We start from the raw sequence: 24658 nt of genomic DNA on the forward strand, positions 1-24658 counted from the left end.
CCTGGGGTAGGTAGGGAAACGAGGGGGCCGGCTATTTCTCACTCGTATTGTTTGGAGGAGACGCAAGGCTCGGGGCTGAGGCCTTTCGTGTTAGTGAGGATTTGTACGCTTCTCTCAGCAAAAGGCAGCAAGGGAGGGACAAACCCACTTTAGGTTGCGCAGAGCAAATCCCACGCCACCCTTCTTTTCCAGCCGTTGAAACATCACGAGAACCCCTCAGCCCCCGAAATCCTTGAAACGTTTCGACCACCACATTACCCTCCTCCCTTTTCCATCAGCCGGTGCTCTTTTTACCCATACCCTCACTACTCCTCTGCTTCTCTCGTTACCGGCTTCCATTCTTGGGCCCGGCCCCCTCATTTATTCACGAAGGAAAAGAGAAGTAATCCCCTCCCCACCTTACCCCTGATACAAAATGGAGAACAACCCATCCCGCCCGCCCGCCCGCCTTGCCTCGTGATCCTAGTGAGTTCTCACCGAGTCCGGAACGTCGGGACGCTACGGGGAATTTTGCCTGATACAAGAACCGCCGAGCCAGTATCTCTTGACACACCTTCTTTTTTTTTGCGTCTGGGGAACGGGAGGGAAGGGTGCGGGGAAAGAGAAAGGTGGATCTAGTACAGAATAGATTTTAAAGAGATCTACCCCGGATCATCGTAGGTGATCCCCTGGTTCCTTTCGGTAGAAGCTCTGGATAATATCATGGAAGCGAGTGGGGATGATCAAGAACGTTCAGGAAATTGGATGAAATACGTACTGGTTCTAGGGAAGACGTGAGTATAGTGGGCGAGAAAGGCTAAGATTCAATGCCTAGAAAACTCCTACTCTCCAACGGCGACAACAAGCACTCTATGTCGTTTCTTCATACGAAGCACCCCTCAAAGCACCCCTCTCCTCTGAATCATTCCCCATCCTATAGCACTCGAAATGGTGTTTTCTACACTGAATCCTCTGAGACATTCGGCCCGGGAACCGAGCTTGGAGGTTCGGTTCTTCCAGCCAAGCGAATCTGCCCGTGTGCACGAACGATTCCACCACCAGGACGACTACGTGGACTGCCTCATTCAACTGCTATCCAGCGCACCGGGTGATGCTAGAAACCGAATGACTGAACGGATTGCAGGAAATAGAGGCCACCTGAGCTTCCTTTCCTTCCTCCTTTGCCACACCACTCGCGGTTTGCATGAGGAGCGGGCTCCCTCGGATCGTAGGCTAAACGTTGAAACAGAAGGCATGCCCAACGGTCGTGCAGGCGTCGCATCCACTCCATACTCACGGCCCAAAAGATACACTGCTTATACATATCCCGAAGGGCTGGAGCGCGCTCCGCCTCCCCGGGGCGCGAATTAGACGTCGTTCAACGGGGGGGCAAGTAGGGTCCGTAATTTAATTTAAGCCGTACCCGTGACCCTAAATCGTGAGGTGCCGAACAGCGCAGAAATCGGCCAGCGCAACAACGGAAAAGCACTTGACGCCGGGGGAGAAATTTTTGTCCTCGTGAATGATTACGTGTTACGAATCGAAGCCATCAAAGGGTGTTATGGTGGTGGGCATGAACACTGAGACAATGTCTCCAATGGCAACGGCGATGATTTAGACTACATTCTTATGTCTCAGCCGGTCCCCTCTTTCACTCTCCCGTTTAGGAAAATGGAAACTCTCTCAGCGGGAAAGAAAAGGTGGGGAGGGCTGAGCTGGCCTTCGGGCCTCGTGGTCCGATGGCGAGTCACGTTTCCCCGTTATCTGTATGTCGTAGCTGCGGCGGCACGGCAGAGACCTCCCTGAAGGCCGTTATTTCTGTCACCGGTCCCTACTCGTACCGCGCGTACGTGGGCCGCATATGAATCGGACGTCTAGCGCACACGGGTGCACTTGCATGAGGAATTTTATACTGGGAGGAGAGAAAAAGATTAAAGTGATTGAGGGTCACGAGAAACACAGAGATGCAGTGCCGAAATCGAGAGCTCGAGAGATTTGGCGAGACTTCGCTTCTGGATCTCTTGGTGGGATGTCTCGTGAGAAACTCAGAGGGACGTGTTCATGAGGAGAATTAAGGTTTGGAAAATGCGGGTTGGACGAGTTACATTTCCAGAAAAACGTGGTTCTGGGCTGATAGCCCTACAGCTTCCTAAAACAGAGGTCCCCGTGATGAAAAGCAGAAGGGCATATCTTCGACAAGGCTCGGGATTCATGTCCGGGCATAGGCGGAGAGAGTCGTCGCGCCCGCGTCATGCGGAAGATGTCCGGGCCTATCATTGAGAGATCTGTTCGCACTGATACTATTATTCCTTCCCGGAGTGGGAAGCGGACCGCCGAGCGGGAGGCCGTCTCATGGAGGTCGGTTGTTGACGTCCTCGGGCAGCACAATACCGTATAATCCAAGATCACGATCTATCGGAGGCCATTCTAGAGACTTGGCTGGCGACGGAGAAGATGCCTTCTTTCATCGAGGCAAGGGGAGGATACTATCCTCGTCATCCACGCTCACGGTGTTTACGAGACTGTGCATGAAAACCAAGGCTTCCCGGGGCCAGGCTCTCTTCGGACGAGCTCCCGCCGATAGTTTTGAGATGGGCCAAGACACATCGCCCGAGGCAGTGAATCCCGGTTTACACCAGGCTTAGCAGAGCAAACGGATTTCTACTTTCCGATGGAGATTCAGCTTGGAAGGTCTGGTAGTTGTGAACCAACAAGATCAACTGGTACGCGATCCTTCCTTGACGCAGTGAGAAAATGCGTGGGATTCCACTGAACCTCGATCGCGCTTCCATGGGTGCCGCCGATTTCCCACCGAGGCTGGGCCTTCTTTTCTGGACTCTGCGACAGAGGAGACGCCCGCAGAAAGAAAGTCTAAAAGCCTTCATCCAAATAACGAAGGGTTCCGGACCCTGTCAAATCGCCAAATTTGGTCACCAGAAACGTTTACCGCTGTTTATTGAGCCTAACGATTGTGAAATATCTGGGTGTATCGAGCGTTGTTTTCCAAAGACAAAAAGAAAACTTGGATGTGATCCTTTCCTAATCCACAGGACTCAATATCTGGATCTAGTGATCCAGTGAGCGTTGTCGTTACATTGACTGGAACTTTCGCCAACGCGATTGAATAGCGAAAAAGTGAATCGCGGCTCGAATATTCGTCACGACATCTCCCGCGTCCCCGTAGTTGCCGGAGAGGGTTGCCGCGTTATACCTCCACGCCCCCGGTTCTCTTTCGGCCGGAATAATTTCATTTGGGGGATTCGGGGGCGGGAGTCTTGATCTTCGAAACCGCCCGATGCCGGCCGACTCCTTTACTACATTGACGGTGGAAAGCATCCATTGCTGGAGTGGGTTTTCTATTGTTACAGTAAGAGCAAGTGTGTCCATGTCACCCAAAAACGCAGGCTCCGCTGGCTGATTCGCAGGATTACGGACAAGGGGAAAGATACGCAATCTGCGGTCATCCCGACCCACGTTCCCGAACCTCCCGCCCGTTCACCGAGTGGTCTTATCTGGCGTTGCGTGACGGCCAACTCGGGTTGATCGACGTTATAAGAGATGGAGATATTACAGTCACGTTTGGGTTGGCGGCGCGGGATGGAGATGTGATAGGCGGGAAGAAATGATAAAACGCTCCGTAACCGGTCGAGGGAGTCGAAATCTAATTTCTCAGAGGAGTAGGAGGATTGTGATTGATCCAGGAACCCTCAACTGTCACCTGCGGCGCGGAACGAAGTCGGGAACATTAAAACAAGTTGATGAGAGGAGACGACTCGATCCAAAAGCAGTGACCCGTTTGTGATTTATCGGTAACGGATCGTGTTTGTGCAGGCGCCGTAATTGCGCCTTGTTAACTTAGGACCCTCCTTGTACCAAGTTTGACGCTTCAAAACGGGGGTGGGCTGGATGACTGCCATCACCGCCATCACACACTGCAGTGACTCTATCATGTCCGGGTGGTGTCCGTGCCAGCAAGTGCGACAGGCCGATCTAACAATATCATGACGGGGGAGTGGGGTTTTCAATTGATATTTCAAGGCCAAGGGTCCGACCTTCCACACGTCAGTGCAAGTATTTGACTTATGACAAGCCTAGGTGAGAGAGGAAGGCAGAGCTTGGACAGAGGAGTGAGCCACGACATGGAACTGGAGAGGTGTGATCAAATTGTGCCCCGCTTTCACTTTCACATGCCAACCCTCCACGGATGGGCCTGCAGTTTCGAGAATGGTACGAAGCAGGGGAGAGAGTATTGATGGCAAATCGCACCTGCTAGTTTAGACCAATGGAGTATACGAAGTACCCCCCGAAGCTTCACCCAGACTCGGAGGCTCTAACGGAGAACTAATGAGTTGTAAGATAGACTCCGCAATGCTTCAATAATTCCCCGAGAATCTTACAATATGGAAACCTTCACTTCGATGTTGACAGCGATTGGGAGCCTTTGCCTGATTCACCCCTCCCTCGCCAGGACTAGTGTGTCCAAGCACACGTAGTTGTAAATGCAGAAGGACCAGGGCACAGCTTCTAGGCCAGATGCGGTCGCCCCTAAGCCGCAATTGTTTTCCAGAACACGCTTTCATCAGGGGAGCACCTCCCTCATTACGGTATTTCCTCTTCGAGCGTAGGCTCTGCGCATCAACACATGGCGATGGCGACGGACGTCAAGTTCAGTGACCAGAAGAGGCAGTCTAAATGCAGGAGATTTCTGTCCCCATAGGCATGGAACTCCGACGTTACCAGACGTTACCATGACCGGCTGAACAGGGCCCTTCGAGAAGACGCACGCCTTCTCCGCATCCTAATAGTGTGTTTCACATTTGCTGCTGGTCCAAGCCGTGGAATATTCTATCCAGCCAGCTGGGCAAATGAGACATACGATGACGCCAATAAGTGGTAACTAGCTCCCGCATGCGAGGATGAGAAGTCGAGAGCTCTCGAGATGGGGGAAACAAGTCTAGCTTCATCTTGTGTTCGCCAGGGTTTTAATGAACGAGGGAGGAGGCTTGGGAATATGGATTGATCCGTGCTCCGCTAGCTTGACTACCTCACATACCTTCGTATTTCGCAGATAATAGTCCTAAGCTATCCTCTTCTCACGATAGACAAGGGGCTAGGGGGCAATGACTTCTAGAAAACGCCAGTCGAGGCTCAAAGCTACTCTTCATGCATGACTGCTTCGAAATAGTATTGGTGCAAGTGTCAAGTGCCCACCACCATCCTCCCTCTTGGAGACGCACCTAGCCTCGAATGGGTATGTCTCCGAAGGCATCTTGTTTTCGAGCGGAAGGAGTGGGAATATCATGTTTGCGACAGACCCTGAAGTCCCGGTCAGTGTTAGCGTGGACCTAGAGAGTCGAGAGAATTTCTCGGTCAAACCCATCCTCTCTAACTAGGCTCTATCTATCTACGCCCCGATATCAGGGGCACGTCCCTAGCCTTTTGCACTATCCCTTCTCTATCATCTATGTACGCATTTAGGCTGCGAGAGGAGGCATGTGATGACGCTCTCTTGTATCAACGCTGGACAAGGCTTAGCAGGTCGTCCGTGGGAAACCCCCCCGACATACATACATGAACAGAACGAATCTGGGGTGCGTCCCGAGTAGTCGTGCAATGTTACTAAAATGCAGGCAAATGCCGAAGTGCTACTAAGCTTCTTAGAGAAGTAGAAGAGGGAAAAGAAAAACAAAGAAGAAGGAGAGGAGCGTAGCCTACAGTCCGCCTTGCATACGAAGCATTACTTCGGAGTGGAACGGCTACTTCAACTGATTGTCAGTCTTGAGCAAGATCGTTGGCGGTCCGTCCATCTTTAATTGCTTGGCAAACACCCTGGATCCTTGACGACACCAGGCTTCATCAAATTTCGTTGTTCCATACTTCGCAATACCCTCTGTAGAATATGCAGGAAAACTTAGGACCAGGGGGGCTGATCATAAGATCATAAAAAACAAAAGCTTCTTCTTCCTTCCGACGCCCGCCATATATCGTGGGGTGTGCCCCGGATTTGACTGCCTCAAGTAGGCCTGTCAAACCGGGAGGGGTCAATGTGGCAAGCCTCTGTCAACCATGTGTTCCTTGGTCCTTGAAGAACGCGTTGCCACCAACCACACGCGTGGGAGCGAACTGGGGTTTTGCTTGAAGGTACGAAATGGGGAGTTTGATGCGAACGACGGACGAAAACCGGTCCTGCGGCTCGGAATGACACGCTGCTGTTTCTTTGGAAAATGAATTGGGTTGTATTTTTATCACTGGAGAAGTTTGGTTCTCGCGGTGCTTTCGTCGGTCCTTTTTTCACTTTCTGGTTCTTGGTTCTTGGTTCTTTTCCGCGGTGGGGTTTTTAATAGGGATTGTTCGAGCGGCGGAGCTGTGTTCCTTGGGAGCATTGAAGAGTTCGCAGGCGTGTAGTCTCCTTTAACTTGGTGGACGGGTTGGCAACCGAAAGTGATTCGAGCATCGCCTCCTGTTGTCCCGACTTCCCAAAACATACATAAGAATCAAGAGTGTCATGGATAATACGTAGCAATCAAAGACATAACCGAATTGCGAACCAAGTACGAAGCAAGAGGACAGGGCAAAACGGAGCCCAGCCCAGAATGGACGCTCGAACTTGGTTGGTTGGAGGCTTGTATCGAGTGAATACTACTTTTAAAGAGAGCGAGAAAGGAAGGCCTGTCGATCACATTTGGAATATTTGAATGGAAAAGTTGAAGCCCTTGATCCTTGACAAGAACAGACACGGCCGGATGGCCTCCGCTCGCGCCGCGTGAGTCTACGACGAAGTAGTGGGCTGCCTACCACCAAACCACTCATAGTGTGTATAGTCTTGCTATTAGTGTGATCGGAGCTCTCTGTTTCTTGGCCGGAGGGGAGTGAGAGTTCACCAAGATTGAAGACCCGTGCTCCGGGCAGGCGTGGCGGGATGTAGCGTGGCACGCTCCTCCTCTCGGCGCGGGGTGTGGATGTAAAGCCGGTGGAAGAGGGTCAAAGTTGGGAATAGAGTTCCGCAGTTTGAGAGTTCAAGGAAAGTGGAGGCTAGGAGGGATCCGAAGGACCTGATCCCGCTCGGACGGGCGCTCCGTGTTGACCGTTTTTTTCGATGTCGAAACGGAGTTTGAATGGGGGAAAGACGCCCTCTTCCTCCGCTTTCTTTCTTTTCCTCTCTACTTCGTAGAAATAACATGGCCTCTGACGTTGGGGGCTTGTCGACGTTGTACGCGCTTCACTGATCGATAGACGGCCCGAGTTGAAGTCCCCTAGGGTAAAGTTCAACACCGACCAACTAAAATACACATTGTTTCGAGGACTGTCACGAATAGCATCCATCCAACTAATCGATGATAAGAAGCCCATTGCCAAGTCCAGCTGTCCTTCGGGTTGGTACGTTATTTACATACCTGTATACTTCGTAATCGATGCTCTATTGCATTTCACCATCATACTCTGGGGTAAAGTTTGAGCTTCTTCCAGAGAGTTGGATAATTAAAAGGCTAAGAAGTTCTCCAGATGATAGCACTGTTGACGAGTTATATTTAGAAACTACATTAAACCTTGAGCTCTACAGCGTTCCTTGCCTGAAAGGGTTGAGATCAACACTATTTTCGAACCGCCCAGCCTCTCGGTAGCGCCATAAAGTTCTCCGGGCAGAACGAAGCCAACTCTCTACGTTCTCCTTCCTGGGCAGCCAACCTGTGACTTGAGGGAGACATGACGGCGATGCCCGAAGCCCCAGACTGAAACCCACGTAGTCAGCTCCACGGGTTGGTTCAAAAGCAAGCATAGAAATAATGGCATATTCTAGTGGGAAGTTGTACACCAGGAATATTCAAATGGGGCATGATGGATTCGGCAACGGCCAGGCAAAAATTGCAGTGGGATGAGTGTACCTGTCAAGGCTGCAACTGAGGCATGCACGAGAACAAGCGCAAACCATCGCTGGCAGGTATATTCTTTGTTATATTTTCCTTTCCATCTTCCGATGAAGGATCACACGCCCCCTCCATTCAGACTTAAATGGAGCGGACCTACGATTCCTCGTTGGAGGATAAACGCCGGGTTGGAGGTGGCTTATACGGGGCTGACTGCGCAACATGAATCCTTCCGAAGTAGCGACGATCTGTTCAGCGGCCCTGGATTTTACAAATGTGGGGGTTCGAGGATTTCCCCTGAATCTATTTGCGGGATCCTTCCCGTGATCACCGTCTGACTCGCATCGTCAAGAACAAACGTGTTGTGGGGGGAGATCGAGGCTGTGAGTGAGCTAAGCCATCAAGTGGCCGTTTTCGTATTCCAGATCAATGTTTACAAGAGTTCTGTACAGGGCTTCGTCTAATGATATCTCAGTATGTCAAACCACCTCTCAGACTTGTACATTCCTTTTCTTCAGTAAGGAATCTGTACACACAAAAACAGAAAAAGACCACTCGCGTGCGCCTCACTCCTTCTTCTTCGCCGCCTCACTACCCCCAATCCGCTTATGTTTCCTCGGATCATTCCTATTCATCACAGTCCTATCCCTCGTCCCCTTACCGCCCTCCCAGAACCCCTTACCCTTCCTCCCAATCACGCTCCTGCCGCAGAAAGAGCACGCCTCGACGGCATAGTTCTGCTCCCTGCTACAGAACCCGCAAATCATCCGATTCGCCCACTCGTTGATATGCGCCTCGGCCTCGTCATGGCACTTATCGCAAGGATGCACGCGCCCGCAACATGAGAAGCGGAACCAGCGGTACGACTTCTTGTAGTGCTTGCAGGTGCCCCTTTCGGGGAGTGGTTCTCCGGCGTGGAGACCCAGGCGTTCCTGTCTGCGGCGGGGGCCGGCGGTGGGAACTAGCGAGCCCGGGGAGACGAGTAGGAATTTAACCTGCGGGATCTTAAAGGTAAACCGAGCGTGGCACTCCCGACAGACGTTCGTCGTGGTGTCGCCCCGGACTGAGGTGACGCCCGCACTCGGCGTCGAGCACTTGGCGCACACGGGGACGAACGTGCTAGGGAGCATGTCCGCGACGGTGCAGCCGCCCATGTCGATTAGGCCTGCGCGCGTGGAGTTTTGGTGCACGAGCTGCTGGGAGTAGTTTAGGGCGAAGGGGTTCGCGCACTTGGAACAGCTGCCTGATTTTTCGATGCCGTGCTTGAGTCCTGTGATGTCGTTGAGGGTCTTGCAGCGGCTGCACTTGACCGACAAGTTGAGGACCGAAACTTGTAGGAGCTCGATTCCGTAGAGCTCGATCGTCGGGAAAGACATGGCCGTTCCCTTTTCGACCATGGTGTCTGGAAGGACGTTGAGCGAGGCTCCGCCCTCGCCCTCTTCCTTACCAGAGTCCCCTTCCTCCTTCTCATCCGTATCATATTCTCCATTGTAAGACCAAGCATCCGAATCTGATTCATCCCCATCAAATCCCCATTCCGGAGGCCGAGGAATCACCTTAATATGACTCTTGACAAAATCTTCCGCATCCGTCGCCGTCGTAGATACCTGTTCAGCAATGGCGTCGTCCACGGGTTCTTCTTCCTTCTGCTCATCTGCCTCCTTTGCCTTCGCCTGCAACACAGCCATCTTCGCCAAAACATGCAAGTTCGTAGCTAGATAGTTCAGGTGACTCATCAGGGTCATCTGCTTCTGCTCACCCGCCTTTTGCGAAAATAACTCCTCGACGAGCTCCGCTTCGCTCGAGTCCACCTCGTTGAGCTGCACGCGAAGTTGCTGAAGGGGATACAGCAGTGGGATGATTAGATGAAGCGTCCTCACACCCTGTAGACCCGGGGGAAGCTCCGAGCGCCTCCTCGGTTCGATGGGTAGTGTGTACACGATTCCGTCGGCTGACTTTCGGTACATGGGCATACGCCCCATCCTGTTCTCCAGCTGTTTCGTCTCCTGTGCGCGCCTGGCCTTGGCCTCGGAGATTTGATCCTTGGTGAAAGACGGCTCCCTGTAATAAGTTCGAGGCTTTGGCTTGGGTTTCTGTTCCCGCTTCGGCGATGATGTCGGAGTGGTCTTCGACTTCTCACCAGCCGACGAACTCGACTGGTCAAGGTGTCTAGTGTCCTTGAACGCCACAAGTTTTACCGTCTCCACCTTCTGCTCAGAGAGAAATCCCTCCAAGTTCTTGTCCAACAAATTCATCAGCGACAGCAACGTAACCGCCTTCCTCTCCTCGGCGAGCTTCTCCCACCCGCGCTCGATGTTGATGGCAAATCCGCGCGGGATGTTGCCGTTCTTCACCGCCAGCACCGGCCGCGACGGCCCTTTCGGGTAGTCTGCGGGCACCCGGACATCGCACTCGAGGTAGTCCAGATCAAAGGGGAAGTCCGGGTCCGACGGCACGAGCCTGAATACCAGGGATGTGGTGCCGTCGGCGAGCGTCGTCTCCTTTGAGTTGAACCGGCGGCGGAGCTGGGAGAGCTGGTAGCCGCGGGGATCTTTGTCTTGGGAGCTTGGTACGGGCTTGGAGACGACGCGTGAGGAGGATGGGGCGGAGACGGCTTGGCTGTGGCCTGCGTCTTTAGATCGTGTTGGTCTGTTTGTGGACATGACGTGGGGAGGTAAGTTTGTGGGGTGTGATGGATGGGATGAGGTGGTGTCGGTGTGTAGAGTGGAAATATACACAGGAGAAAATATATATAAAAATAAGAACAAGTATTACAAGATGTATAATCGAAAGCTATTGAGGCTGTCTGAAGATGAACGAACGGTAGGGGAGGTGACTTTCCGAAGTTTTTATGTCGATTGAGCTTGAGCCTTCTTTGCTCTGCCCCGCGACTGAGCTCTGTGTGGGGAAGTTGCTGCCTTCTCGACCGTGTGGTGCTGTTGCCACCCACGCCGAAATTGATGGACATGGACAGACAGATACCATCAGTGGACTATAGCCACCCAGTGATGGGGCCAAGATCTTGCTGAGGCAAAATCACTCAGCATCTGTGGTGGTGTCAGACCATGAGTCACAGAACTGCCATGGCTGAGCCACTTGGATGGTATTCACTAACATATTTCTGTGGAATTGATATGAATGGCTGTTAGTTCTATACATTTATCTATGTTCTCTGGAATCTACAGCCAAGCCTCTTCGGGATTTCAACAGACCTTTTTATCTCAAAACGAGTGTAAGCATCATCTCGCATAACTTTGACTCATTGACAGCATGCTTGAAGGCCCCGACTAGTGTTGATCATCCACGTTTCCGTCTTCCGAGATCCGTTCTCAGGAGGTACGAGGCAACGTTCACTCTCAATCTAAATTTTATGCAGCTGTTCCTTCCACCAGCGCCGGTATCGAAGTCGGTGTCAAATGCTCCTTCCCTGTGTAATTCGAGGCTTATCTCCCACATTCGTCGCGTTCATGGTGAGCTTGAATTTAGCTCAAATTTCGGCCAATGCACCTGCTCTCGCTGTGCCAGTGGGCGTCCTCAGATAAACACTTGCTCGGCATCTTCCTTGCAGTCTACTATACTCCCTAACGTAGTATGCGCCTCACAGCAAGTCATTCCTTGTGTTGTGAAGCCCACACGCGCTGTCATGCGCGAACCGTAGAATCGTGCCAACGTCGTCCACTTGCGAGTCCTCAAATACAATTTACGGAGAAGAAGCGATCACATACGGCCATACCCCCTTGAAAGCGTCCGATCCCGTCCGCTCTCGGGTAACTAAGCTTGGGAGGGCCGAACTAGTAGCTGGGTCGGTGACGACCAGCGAATCCTCGGTGCTGTATGTTCTTTTTGCCTCGAAGGTGATTTTTCTTCGCCCTTCCTGCTAAATAAAGTGTGGTGTACCATCGAAGCGTGTTATTTGTTATTCTGTTCCTGCTTCAATACTTAGGTTATCACTCGCGTGAGGAGAATACCTAAGGACGATCCAGGTAGTTACTATTGTCGGGCCTCGTCTACAGGGACACCGCTATTGGTTCCTCCACGACACAAACTCGGATTTGGAGGTATGGGGGTTGCTGATCACTCTCGTAACTTGCTCACTATTCTTAAGCTAAGACCGAGAAATTTGTATCTGTGCCTGAGGCTCGTAGAAAACGAGGTGTTGGGTTCGAGAGCCTTTACTATAAAATCAAATGTACGGTTTATTCAGCCTATTTTAAGACGCGATTGAAGTCAATTGAAAAACTCTGTAGCTTTCAAGGACGAATCTCCCTCCACCAAGAAAGAAAACGCCACCTATCACGTCCCGTCAGCTCCGGCTCCGGTCCGGGTTTGGCACATGGATCCCCCGCAATGCCCCACTTCGCCGGGATACAGTCCAACTCAATCGGATCCGAACTCTCGTTATCAGTCGGAGGATAAAATGTCTCATTGCTTAAGCACGAAAGGTACAAAGGCGACAACGGATATTTCATACCCGACATCTCCGTCATCGTCTTATGACTCTTCACCGGTCAATATCGGATACACCATGCTAATATATTCCACCGAGCCTCGCTCTCTCCCATCGTGGCCTTCACCGTCTCATTGCCAACACCTACGTGCAGCCGGGTACAAGCCACGTCCTTTTAGCCATAGTGGTAAATTCTTCAAACATTCGCACACGCCTCCCTTTCCCTATACGGCCTATTGCCGTTACGACCTTCTTGTATAGGTGTGGACGGTCTATGCGTTTCAGGCACTCACTCACTTACACGGCAAAGACCACTTACCCATATACATACACCCCCTGCGAGAACAGTAGTATGTGTAAAGAAGACATCCAATATAAATTGATTTAACCTTATCGCATCGTAGCCAGAAACCTGGTACGAAACAGCCACACCCCCCTTTCCTCCGGTTGCCTAACATACGGGGTGTCCGATAACATCTCAGAAGCGGGACGGTGGCATTTTGCATTTTTGGCATGTGACTGATAACATTAATATGTCGTGAAATTGCTGTGGGCTGAGCAACGTACAGCAGGAAGATTCTTGAGGGCGCATTGCTGACTCCAATTGCGGAGTTGGTTTTGGAGACGAGTGGATTGGGCTTCATGTTATTGAGTTCTGTGAAGAGAAGTAGGAAACTCCTTTGAGACATCCGTCGTGTTATTCTCGTCTTTTGGAATGAGCCTCATGACGTCCCCCGTAGAAGGGTCTGGGTCGTATTCGTGACGTGACTTGGCCCTTACAGGAAATTCCAACACTCTGTCTAAACTGGGCCACGGCTGCGTTTTAGAGAGCCGTGGTTTATGATCGATTTCCAACAATTGGGGGGGGGGGGGGGAAGGCTGGCAATCAGACACGGCGTAAGTCAACAACCTGATACGTAGTATATACTCAGTCAAGGAAAGATGCCTTCTCAGAACATCGCGTCGAGAGCAACATATGAAGATCACCAATATTGAGTCTTATCTACATCCCGATCACAGCCATAAAGACTCTACTTTTCCGCATAATACCAGACCCAATAATCTCTAGAAGGAACCTACTCCATTTTGGTGCACATTGTATACGGCTGTTAGATTCAAGCATGCGATTGAGGAAGTGAATCTTCTATCACCGATTCCGTGGAGAACACATGCGTTATACTTCTCGGTAATTACCAATGACGCATCCTGTAACTTAACCCATCCGCCGAGAGTCAAACGCTACCGAGTCAAGCAAGATGTGAAGAGGTGCATTCACAATCCGGGATAATAAGAAGCAAAGCACCCGCAGAACGGTCCGAACCCGTGGATTGGAAGTGGTGTGGCTCTAACACTCTTTTATCCCATCTCATTTTACCGCAAATCCATTCTTCCCTCTTATTTTGTAGTCAACCTTTAACTTATCCTGGACACACCCTCCCCGAATACTCAGGGAACTCATATCTGCTTTGTAGGTGTCATAGCAGAGTTTGGGCGACGCGAATGGAGCAAGACTGCCTTAATAGAGAGCTTTCTGCCCACCGAATCTGACTGATTCTATCAAAATGCCTTGAACATTCAAAATCTCGAGTTTCGAATCCTCAACGAGAACGCCTGACCCAGTCTACTTCGACGAGAGTATTCTTCTCTATCACAATGGTCTCGGTTCTTCATTATATGGAACGTTGATCAACAGTTGGTGCGAGTATCGTAACTCCTTCTATTGATGTTGAGTAAGCACAGGTCAAGTGAGCAATGCGACTCGGGCAAGGTGGATGGGCGGGACGTGATTCCGAAAGGATACCAAGACCCCCCATCCTCGCGCTTAAACGAAGCTTGTTTTCGCCTCGTGGGAGCGCCATATTTATCCGGGCCATAAGGGGGAGTGCATATACGTTTCTATCCCGGCGCTCAATACCCCTTCTGGTTTCCCTCCACTTCTCCGAAAAGGTGCATTTGCCCGTTCTCTTCGGGCGCTGGAAATACGTAAGCCCTCTTTCCCTTCCTCCCGACACGGGTGTTCCTGATCGCCGTGAGAAGTGACACGGAATTTCAATAGAACATCTTGATCACATGGCCGCGAGACAAGCCGCATGCTCCGAATTAAAGGCCGAAAGCTATTTTATAGCCCCCGGGAGTTTAATAGATCCGGTAAGTTCTATCGATATCGATCCGGAAGAGGCGGGCCTTAGCCACTGAGGCGGAAATGTGAGGGATACTAGGAAAATTTCGTTTCGATTCAGACGGTAGAGCCTAGGTATTCAGCCTCAGTAGAAGAGATTCGAGGAAGATATGGAGTATTCGGTGATATATCATAACACTCAGCGGCAGAGCTGAGTGTGGCTTAGAGCAATCCAGCCATCACCATCTTAAGCACATACACCTTGACGTCAATGTGCCTTAGGACCGCCGAAACATACTGAAGGTGCCCCCCCTTATCGCGCTCGTTCTAAAATCTCTGGCATTTCGATGGTGATCTAGAATAAGTTAACGCATCCATACCATTGAAATGCTAAGAACAGTGCACGTCGTGCTTTTGAAGAGGATGCCATGGCCTGGCCAAACGGAAGGTCACAGATGATACCCGCCCTGTATCCCGTACCACGAAGTGATGATCAATGATTTCACGGTTTCGCCTGGCCACGTAGAGATGCAACGCGCATGCTGTCATACTCCCTCCAAGGCCGGGGTCATTTTTATCTTGCTGTGCCCCCACCTCTAGATATTTGGGTGGGCGTGGTCCTATACCCATGGACAACGATCTGCCCAGAGCCCGCTGACCGGTACCCTAAGCTTCGTTGGACGGGTGTGTGCAGATTAAGCACGGCGAGCTAGGGGGGTTCTATGGTGGTAGTACAGTAGGATGGTCAGGTTAGGCTGTATCATCGTGTGATGTCCTTCGATGGGCGGCCTATTTTGGGTTGTGGTGATGCATCGTCGGTCAAGGTGGAGGCGTGTTAAAAAACTAAGGTTTGGCTGTCACGATCAGCACCAACAGGACGGAACTGGAAAAATCATGGCAAGGTCGCATATGGGGAGGGTGATATCAAGGCACCGACGGTGATTTAGCACCTGGAACTATTGTGGTCTTTTATCGAGCGATGACGGGACAACTGACAATCAGTCTCATAGCCCAAGGCGCACTCGTGGATGCTGCGTTATGGGCCGGGAATTTGCCAACGCATCAGTCATCCGGGCAGATGACCTTGATTGCAGCAGATACCCCCGTCCAGGCGGGCGGTGAGGTCGGGATGGAGGGCGACAAAACGGGGGAAGCAAACGGTGGATATTCTTGGAGATGGGAATAATTCCTCGAATATAGGTGCAGGGAGGATCGAGGGCGAGCGTATAGCACGGATTTGATGGACGCCTTTCTCGTGGTCCGATTACCCACAAGTGTAGCTGCACTATTGATTTGAATTGATGTTCCCAAGGACTGTGGTTGGATGACCCCGCAGTGTTTTGGATAGCAATGCCTGGTTCTTGAGGTCGATTCCACCTGTCAGGGTTGTCTTGGCTCGCTCTTCCCAATTAGATTACGAAGGAAAGCAATGCAGACGAATGGATGCGAGATGGGAGATGTCCGATCCGACCGACACTACCGATAATTCCTCCGATCAGATCAATCCCGCTCCCTACTCCCTGCCCCCGCTGCTCCTCCCCGTTTCCTCCTTCACAAAGCCTCATCCATCCTTGCGGACCGAACGCCGGTCCGGGGTCCGGCCCTTGGCAAACATCCTTGTTAAGTTCCACGGGGTAATGATACAGCGAAGTCGCACCTGGCTCGCCAACATGTAACTTCTCCTGTGGAGTGGATTCTTTTGCTCAATTTGAAGCTCTGTAGGCTACATAATCTTGACAAACTCGGCGTTACTTCAATTGTCCTAATTCCTCGGCTCGTACTTACTAATAGTGCGGTAAAATACGATTATCACATGCCATTCTTGCCATTGTTCCTGGCGGGTCTGGAAGGCAGCGTTTTGTTCCACAATTTTGAGTCCTACCAAGCTTCGTAGGGGGCAGTCCGGCGCTAGTGCCAAGCCATTCTTGCTCATTGGGGCCAGACGTCTTAATCCTCAACGCCGCGACCTCGCCAGGTCGAGGGCAAGGAAATCGCTTAATGGATAGCAATTTACAGTCTTGTCTATTATTAAAACCCTCTCCTTCATGCCTTCCGGGTCTGGTACAATTAGGCAGTCAGCGCTGAGGAAGAGTAAGATCTCAGGAAACATGTGAAATCCGGAGAAAGTGTCGGACGCGGCCGAGTGTCCACAGATGCCAAGTCTCGTCTGGGGTTAAGACTCCCCCGAGCCAAGACCCCGCATTAATCGAACCAATCAGAACCAAGGAACCTGCGCAGCTATCTCATACTCACAATTTTTGCCTTCCCTTTTTTCCCCCTTGCGCGACCAAACGTTCCTGCCACGCCCCCCAAAACACAGACACGGCATGTGATGTCAACCCAAGCCCATTACTGTTACTTCCTGGACAATAAGCCGCGCAGCAATTGAGCAAAGTACCCAAGCCGCCCACGCATTTCCCCTCCCTCCTCTCCCTCCCCCTCCCCTTCTCGAAACAATGAAGCTTCCCGTCCCGCCGTCCCTCCTCCGGCGTCGCCTCCTCACTCGACCGCTCCTCTCCTCCCCATCCCAATTGACAAGCTCGCAAGACGTCCTCTTCACCTCGACTCCTCCTCCAACCACCACCACCGCGCGGCACCCCGGATAGCAACCAGCTCGCCGCTGTGGTTCCGTCGCTGTAGCTGCTGCGCCCGCATTCCTTCTTCCCCGAGCCCTCCACACACCATCATTCTCTACCGAGCCGTGGATAGCTACGCGGGAAAGCCGCTACGTGTCTACCATGGCTAGCGAACGAGACCCTAAGAGGCAGCGTGTCGAGGAGCCCGGGGCCGAGTCACCTCCGGCCAAGGAGCGTCTGCCGGATGGGATCACGGCGACGGAAGAGGGCCAGAAGAACCGTTGGTTTGTCGGGAGTATAGACCAGGGTACCACGTCGAGTCGTTTCTTGATATTCAATGGTGATGGGGATCCAGTTGCGAGCCATCAGATTGAGTTTGAAAATCTGTATCCGGAATCGGGGTATGTCGCATGATCCTATTACAAGCTCCTTTTTTTTTTTTTTTTTTTTTTTGTCTCATTCCAATTGCATTTTCTAACACACGCCTGTTATCATGCAGTTGGCATGAGCATGATCCTCTTGAGCTACTTAGATCCGTAGAAAAGTGCATTGAGGGCGCAGTCGCCAATTTTACCAAAGCAGGCAACGATATATCACGAATACGGTCTGTAGGCATTACGAACCAGCGCGAGACGACCATTGTCTGGGATACACAAACGGGCGAACCTCTTTACAACGCCGTCGTATGGCCCGACACCCGCACGAAACACCTGGTCCGAGAGCTTCGCAACAAGGAGGGCGCTGACGATCTCCTAAACCTGTGCGGTCTTCCCCTCTCGACCTATCCATCGAGCGTCAAGCTACTGTGGCTCATTGAAAACGTCGAAGCTGTCAAGAAGGCTTACGAGGAGGGTCGCCTAGCGTTCGGCACCGTGGATTCCTGGCTAATCTACAGGCTCAATGGCGGTGCGAAGCAGGAAAATGGGGGAATCCACGTCACCGACGCAACGAACGCCAGCCGAACCATGTTCATGAACCTCCGAACCCTCCAATACGATGACAAGCTCCTGTCATTCTTCGGAATCGACAAGTCGAAGATTGCCCTCCCGAAAATCGTACCGTCCTCCGACGCAGAGGTCTTCGGCAAGTTCGCGGCGGGACCGCTGAAGGGCCTCCCCATCACGGGCTGTCTGGGCGACCAATCATCCGCGCTCGTGGGGCAGTGCGGTTTCCAGCCGGGACAGGCGAAGAATACCTACGGAACCGGATGCTTCCTTTTATACAACGTCGGCACCGAACCCGTCATCTCGAAATCGGGCCTGCTGGCCACCGTCGCTTACGATTTTGGCAAGGGCAGAAAGCCAGTGTACGCTCTCGAGGGTAGCATCGCCGTTGCCGGGGCCGGCGTCAAGTTCCTTTCGCAAAACTTGGGCTTCGCTGATAGCGCTGCCAAGGTCGCCGAGCTCGCTGAGACTGTTCCTGATAATGGCGGCGTGTTCTTCGTTACGGCCTTTAGTGGGCTCTTTGCGCCGTACTGGATTGACGACGCAAAGGGAACGTTATGTAAGTCGCTTATCCCCCCCCCATCTCCTCGCCGTACCAAAATCCACACCCAACCATTCCCTCATGCCTGCCTCATCTCACCTCCAAATCTAACTAACCCTTTCGAAAATAGTCGGCATAACCCAACACACCCAAAAAGGCCACATAGCCCGCGCAACCCTCGAAGCAACCTGCTACCAAACCAAAGCCATCCTTGACGCAATGGCCCTCGACTCCCACCACGCCCTCGAATCCCTCGCCGTCGACGGCGGCCTATCTAACTCCGACCTCTGCATGCAGACCCAGGCCGACGTCAGCGGCATCCCCGTCGTCCGCCCCGCTATGCGCGAGACCACCGCCCTCGGAGCCGCCATCGCCGCCGGCTTAGCGACGGGCGTGTGGGGGGAACTGAGGGATTTGGATCATGTTAATCAGGTGGGGAGGAGGGTTTTTATGCCGAAACTGGAGGAGAGGAGGAGGGAGAGGTTGTATGCTAAGTGGCAGCAGGCTGTGGATATGAGTAGGGGTTGGGTGAAGGTTGAGGATGAGTTGTAATATATGTTCGAAGATGGGCGAGGGAAAAAAGGGGGGGGGGGAGGTTTTTATTGTTCTTGTACGATGTGGTGAAGAGCGTGGAGTTTGTTGGATACTAATACCCTCGTGGGACATGAACGTCCTGTGATGTAGATATAGCCCCTTTGGGAATCCCTTTTCTGTACTTCGTAGTTGCTCGCTAATAGTTTATCTGTACAAAATCAGAAATTCTCAAATTTACAAGTCCATGGAGGTGAACGGAGCGTTCGTCAGAACCGCGTCCGTCTTCCTCCAATGATCGCAGCCGGCCTCATCCCATGATGAGGCGAGGCTGTTGTCCACCTCTTACACAGATGCTCCTACAAAACCCAGTCACGCCTCTATCATGCCGAGCAACAAACCAATGGATCAAGATCCTTGAATTCATTTCCTCTATAGCATACCTATGCGAGAAAACAGAAACACGCATTGAAAGATCAAGAACCGCTTCAAAACGTTAGGCAGGATATCTCAAATCCTTCTCTTCCAAGATCTTCTTCTTCCCCTCCATTTTTAAACGCAACCCTTTCATTTCTTTTTTTGATAGGAAAAAAATAACCTGTCCTTCATGTCCCTCAATTTCATGCAAATGCCCCCTTGCCTTCCTTCCCCCTATATTTTTTTCCCTCACGCCTTGCCCCCCTTTCCTGCCGACTCCCTTTCAAACATGCCAAACATGCAAAAAGAGCTGAGTTCGATTCGATTCTCATAAATGCGCTCAGAAAGGTCTAGAAAAAGAGAAGAGACTCATTATGACACCCGCCACCGAGGGGCAGGGGGTAATAATTCCGCCAATCAAGGTACTATCGTGAGGGGAGTTGTGTTGTGTGAAATGGCCGTTATTAAGGGAGCCGTGACGAGCAGAAATGAACGAAGGAAAACAGAGAAAAGTAGAAAGGGTAATAATACTATAATGGAATTAAAACCGGGTACAGAAACTGAATCGAAACGGAAAACTGATGCACGCGGAATCGTTAAAGCGTGAGAATTGTGTATGGGCGGGGCGTAGGGGCATTAAGTTAGAAGAAGAGGTGCTCGTGCTCGGTTTCCATCCGCGTCGTCACGATCTACCCTGTCGTTATCCGAACTAGCTCGGAGCTAATTACATGATAATGGCGGGGACGTCGACGTTGGCCTTAATCGACTTGTGAGGCAGGACGCTGCCTCCGTTGACGTATATCTCATCACCAATGGTGACATCGTCGCCGAGGACGGTGACGTTCTCGAGACGAGCCCACTTGCCGACGGTGCTGTTCCAGCCAACAATGGTGCTCTTGACCCAGGCGTGATCCTTGACCTTAGAGCCACGGAGGAGAACACATCGCTGGAGCCTGACGCCATCACCGACGACGACACCGGGGCCGATGGTCACATTAGGACCAATGCGGCAGCCCTTGCCGATCTTGGCGGTGGGGTCGATCAAGACGTTTCCGCCGTGAACGTAAGACTCCGAAGGGGGGGTGAGGAGCTTCGAGTTCTTCTTGGTGAGGGAGGAAAGGTACAGGCAGGTGCCGGTAAGGAAGTCCTTGGGCTGACCAACATCCATCCAGAAGCCCTCGAGGTCGAAAGAGTGAAGCTCGCCATCCTTGACCATGGCGGGGAAAACCTCCTTCTCGATGGAGGTAGGGCGGAGCTCGATCCTGTCGAGGACGGAGGTGTTGAGAATGTACATGCCGGCGTTGATTCGGTTACCGACGAACTCAACGGGCTTCTCGACGAAGCGGTCGATCAGAGAAGCATGACCGGGCTTGTGGACAACGACACCATACTTGGAAGGCTCCTCAACCTTGGTGACCACGATGGTACCTTCCTTACCGTGGCTCTTGTGGAACTCGGCGAGCTCCTGGAAGGGGAAATCGCAGATGACATCAGAGTTGAGCACGAAGAAGGGCTCGTCGTCCTTAGCGAGAGTCTTCTCGGCCAACTTTAGGGGACCGGCGGTGTCGAGGGGCTCATTCTCGATCGAGAAGGTAATGTTGACACCGAATTCCTTGCCGTACTGTAGTAGAAAACACGCAAAAGCAGGTTAGCGACCAATCGACTGTCACCACCGCAAGGAATCAGGGGCAATCCGTTAATTCCACCCACGAAAACTCACCTCAGCAAGGCGCTCCTCCATTATCTCGGGCCTATAGTTGACGGCGAGAACAATATCTGTGACACCAGCAGCGGCAAGGGCCTCGATCTGGTGGAGAATCATGGGCCGATTGCAGAATTCGACCAGGGGCTTGGGGAGAGTGAGGGTCTAGAAACGCAGCGGAAGCGAGTCAGCATATTTCGATCGTCGATTGTTTCTCCGTAGCAAACGAGCGGGAATAGCTCTCAATTGAAGCTGTCGGGCGACATCGGAGCCGGGTCGTTACGTACGAGAGGGCGAAGGCGGGTGCCAAAGCCACCGACGAGAATGAGAGCTAGAATCTGGTGTAAGCTGCTAAAATTCAAGCTCCAAAGATAATGGCAGCACCACTGTACCTTTCATTTTTGCAGTTGTGATTGAAGTGTTTCTTTAGCGAGAGTGTGAATGTAGAAGATGAAGGAGGAGAAGATGGCGAGGTGGTTGTGTAATGGTAGAGCAGAGAAAGGAGGTTTGGATAGTGGGAGAGGCAATGGCAGGTGACGAGGTGGGGCGCGGGGAGCAGGGGCCTGAGGAGCAGAGCAGGAGCAATGGAGGAGGGTGGAGGATGGATTGGGTAGTTGCGGTCGAGGGAGAAAATTGTTGGCTAGATTAATACGGTATTGGAAAGGCTTGATTCAGAAGCTTGCATACAGAAGCGAAGGTTCAATGCAAGTCGAGGAAAGTACTATGCGCACCCGAAGCGAATTGTTGGGGGGAAAGCATGCAAAGAAAGTCAGAGAGGAAAAGAAGAAGGGAAGGAGGGACTGCGATGGTTGTCGAGCACCCTTTTTAGATTTTTATGATTTTCTTCGCAACAATGCTCCGTCTGCTCGAATCCTGGACCTTTCCTTTTTCCATGCCATTTTAGGGGAGGGGCTACCGGGGCCTGCCCACTGTTCCCCAGTGCAACGTGCAACGCAACTGCCACAACGACTGACTTCGTACTTGGAGAGGTCCAGGTCGATGTCCAGGTGTTACGATATTACATTGTACCAAGCGAGGGCCAAACACGAGCTATGGTCAGGGGTCGGCGGGCTTGAGGACCAAGGTAGTGACTGTCAAAAGTATCATTGAACATTGATCGATATTGATCTGGGTCGTGCCCGCCGCCTTGGTTTCAGTTAATAATAGTGGTAATGTCATTCAAACCTAATAGTGTCAGTCAGGTATCAAATGTTCCTTACCTCACATCGCACCAATTCGAAGGCGTAGATTGCAGGTACCGCCAGAAGCTAAAGGGGTACCTGCCAGGGCAGGACCAATGGATGCATCCTCCAGCTTGGGGATACAGCTTCAGCTGTACACATGGCTCCAACCAGGTACTTGACACCGCCAGTCCCGCGACAATCTCCATTCTCTTCCGACACACCAGCACACCAAGTGACCAAATAGGGGGGGCCGCATCTGGGAAAGAAAAAAAGAATGGGGGCTGAGTTGCGAAAGAAGCCGCGTGGTTGTGAGTGGGACAGGACCTCGTCGCCAATCACAGCGGCTCGTGTCCAGTAGTGCGGTTAACCCCCGAATCAGAGCATCGGCCCAAATTTCCCAGTGGAAATTTGAAGAGGAGCAGAAAGGGGAAGTGCCAAAGCCAGCCAAACTAAAAAAAAAAAAATTGGCGGCGATTCTCTCGTCGAGTTGGAGTGTCAAGAACAGGCAATATTAGCTCCCTAACTCGGTACTCTGCACTGAACTATTATTATCGAACCCTTGCTTTCCGGACAGCTGATCATCGTGGCAATCGAATTGGCTTATGTGGCATCTTAAAACCTCCGTCCTTGCTCTCTCAAATCTCTGGCCTGGTTCAATGTTCTTTTGCCATCGTCAATCCCATCAATCCCCATTACGAGCCACCAACCCCCGTATTCATCTCCCTTTCTAAGTATCTGGCCAATCTGCCCACGGACGGACTATTCCCGGAGATCGAAGTGGCATGGCTGCCCAAAAAACTGAATTGCCAGCTGCCTCACCCACACAATGACGAAATCACCCAATTTATTCCGTTAATATGCGAACCCCGTATTATCGATATCGATATGCCCCGGTACAAAAGTACAAGTCAATATTACCTTCGCCATCCGCCACTCTCCGTTTTTTTTCTAAGTGATACGAGCCCAGCAGCCAGTCCTGTTCCAAGTCCAATCACGCTTTCTGAGACCAGCTGATCATCCCACCTTTTGGCCGCGTAACAAAGCCACTCGGAACATGAAGTAAGGGACGGGGAGGAGTCTTGTTTTTTTGGGCCCCTCGTCCAAAAGACGACATTCACAAATCCAGCCAGTCTCCATTCCGGATGAAGGAACCCCTTGATGTGAAGACGAGGAAATGGACGTCATGTGGACTAACGACCCGGACTGGAAAATCTCCCGGTCCAATGCTTTTGGACGATCTTAAGATTGGAACCCCCCATCCGGTAGCTCATCATCGTCTTACCTTCGGTATCTAGCCTAGTCTATTTGCATCCCAGTCGAGTCGTGCTAGCCATGTCAGAGTAAACTGCTTCGCCGGGCGTGTCTAACAATAAACCGTAACACTACGAAGTACTTGGTAATAGTACATCCCATTTTTGCCTTTTGTCAAGACTCGGGAGACACAAAAAAGGGGTCAACGCCGGGACTTGGTTCAAAGTTTCGCTCCGACTTTTCTCGGGTTATTATTAGCAAGGTGGACCCCAAGGGAGAAATAGATCCCATCTCGTGGCAACGCCTCAGTGGGGGGCAGTTTCGAAAATGGACGGCCCACCAAAGGGGTCCTTGATTCAAGTAATCTCTCCTCCCCTCCCCTCCCCCCCCCAAAAAGGGCTGCTATCTTGGAGCTTCCCCGGTTGGCTTTCCGTCACCGGGGCAGGGGTTATAGGCTGGTCACCAGACCACAACCATCATTAAAAGGTTCCTTCGAGAAAATTACCGCAATGGATGGGGGCATCGAGAAAAACTGGCAATATTCGACTCCTGAGACCAGAAGTAGTAATAGATACCGAGTTTGACCGGGCCGGGAAGGGGAAAAAAACAAATATGAGGCATGACCACTTGTCTGAGATCCAGGAAGTGAACAAATGCCTAAGTATTATTCGACGGCCCGAAAGAAGCAAGGTTGTTCCATCTCGCCTCGAATTTTGGCCGGCATCGCCGCCTGCCAGGAAGAGAGTCATTCATCACTGCCCTGTCAACCTGGTAAAGTCGAGGTCAAAGTGATTGAGCTCATGTGCTACAATCCAATATATGCTTCGTAGTATGTCTGTGTTAATACAATTGTATTTGGAATTCTCTCAAACAATCAATACTATAATATTGCCGTGTGCTTCCAGAAGCCGTTTTCGCGAGAACCTGCCCGACATGTTTCCGTGAGCACAGCCTCCGGTTTACCACATTCCAGCCACTTACACGGACGTGAGAAGAACGACCAAAAAAGATGAAAGAAGAAGAAGAATCTCACATGAGCTTACGCGTGACGAAAGATAAAGATGCACTGGCCTGAGGCAACCGCCATGGGCGTGACCTTGTG

At 51.7% G+C, this 24658-nt stretch overlaps 2 protein-coding genes and 1 pseudogene across 2 annotated transcripts; 1 reads left to right on the plus strand and 2 right to left on the minus strand.

Annotated features, from left to right (window-relative positions):
- Positions 1-8410: 8410 nt before the first annotated feature.
- On the minus strand, positions 8411-10507 carry SAPIO_CDS8147 (annotated as a pseudogene; the record flags this gene model as incomplete).
- A 6641-nt stretch (positions 10508-17148) lies between these two features.
- On the plus strand, positions 17149-19023 carry SAPIO_CDS8148 (Glycerol kinase 2; the record flags this gene model as incomplete). Its single annotated transcript, XM_016789845.1, has 3 exons — positions 17149-17387; positions 17486-18489; positions 18602-19023. 3 exons carry the CDS (start codon positions 17149-17151, stop codon positions 19021-19023), a joined length of 1665 nt encoding a protein of 554 aa, XP_016640108.1.
- Positions 19024-20143: 1120 nt separating this feature from the next.
- SAPIO_CDS8149 (Mannose-1-phosphate guanylyltransferase) lies at positions 20144-21520 on the minus strand (the record flags this gene model as incomplete). Its single annotated transcript, XM_016789846.1, has 4 exons — positions 20144-21040; positions 21140-21286; positions 21409-21452; positions 21514-21520. The coding sequence occupies 4 exons, from the start codon at positions 21518-21520 to the stop codon at positions 20144-20146; spliced, it is 1095 nt and encodes a 364-aa protein (XP_016640109.1).
- Between the last annotated feature and the right edge of the window lie 3138 nt (positions 21521-24658).

The sequence above is a fragment of the Scedosporium apiospermum genome (genome assembly GCF_000732125.1).
Source record: "Scedosporium apiospermum strain IHEM 14462 chromosome Unknown SEQ_SAPIO_0121, whole genome shotgun sequence".
In the NCBI taxonomy this organism is placed as follows: domain Eukaryota; kingdom Fungi; phylum Ascomycota; class Sordariomycetes; order Microascales; family Microascaceae; genus Scedosporium; species Scedosporium apiospermum.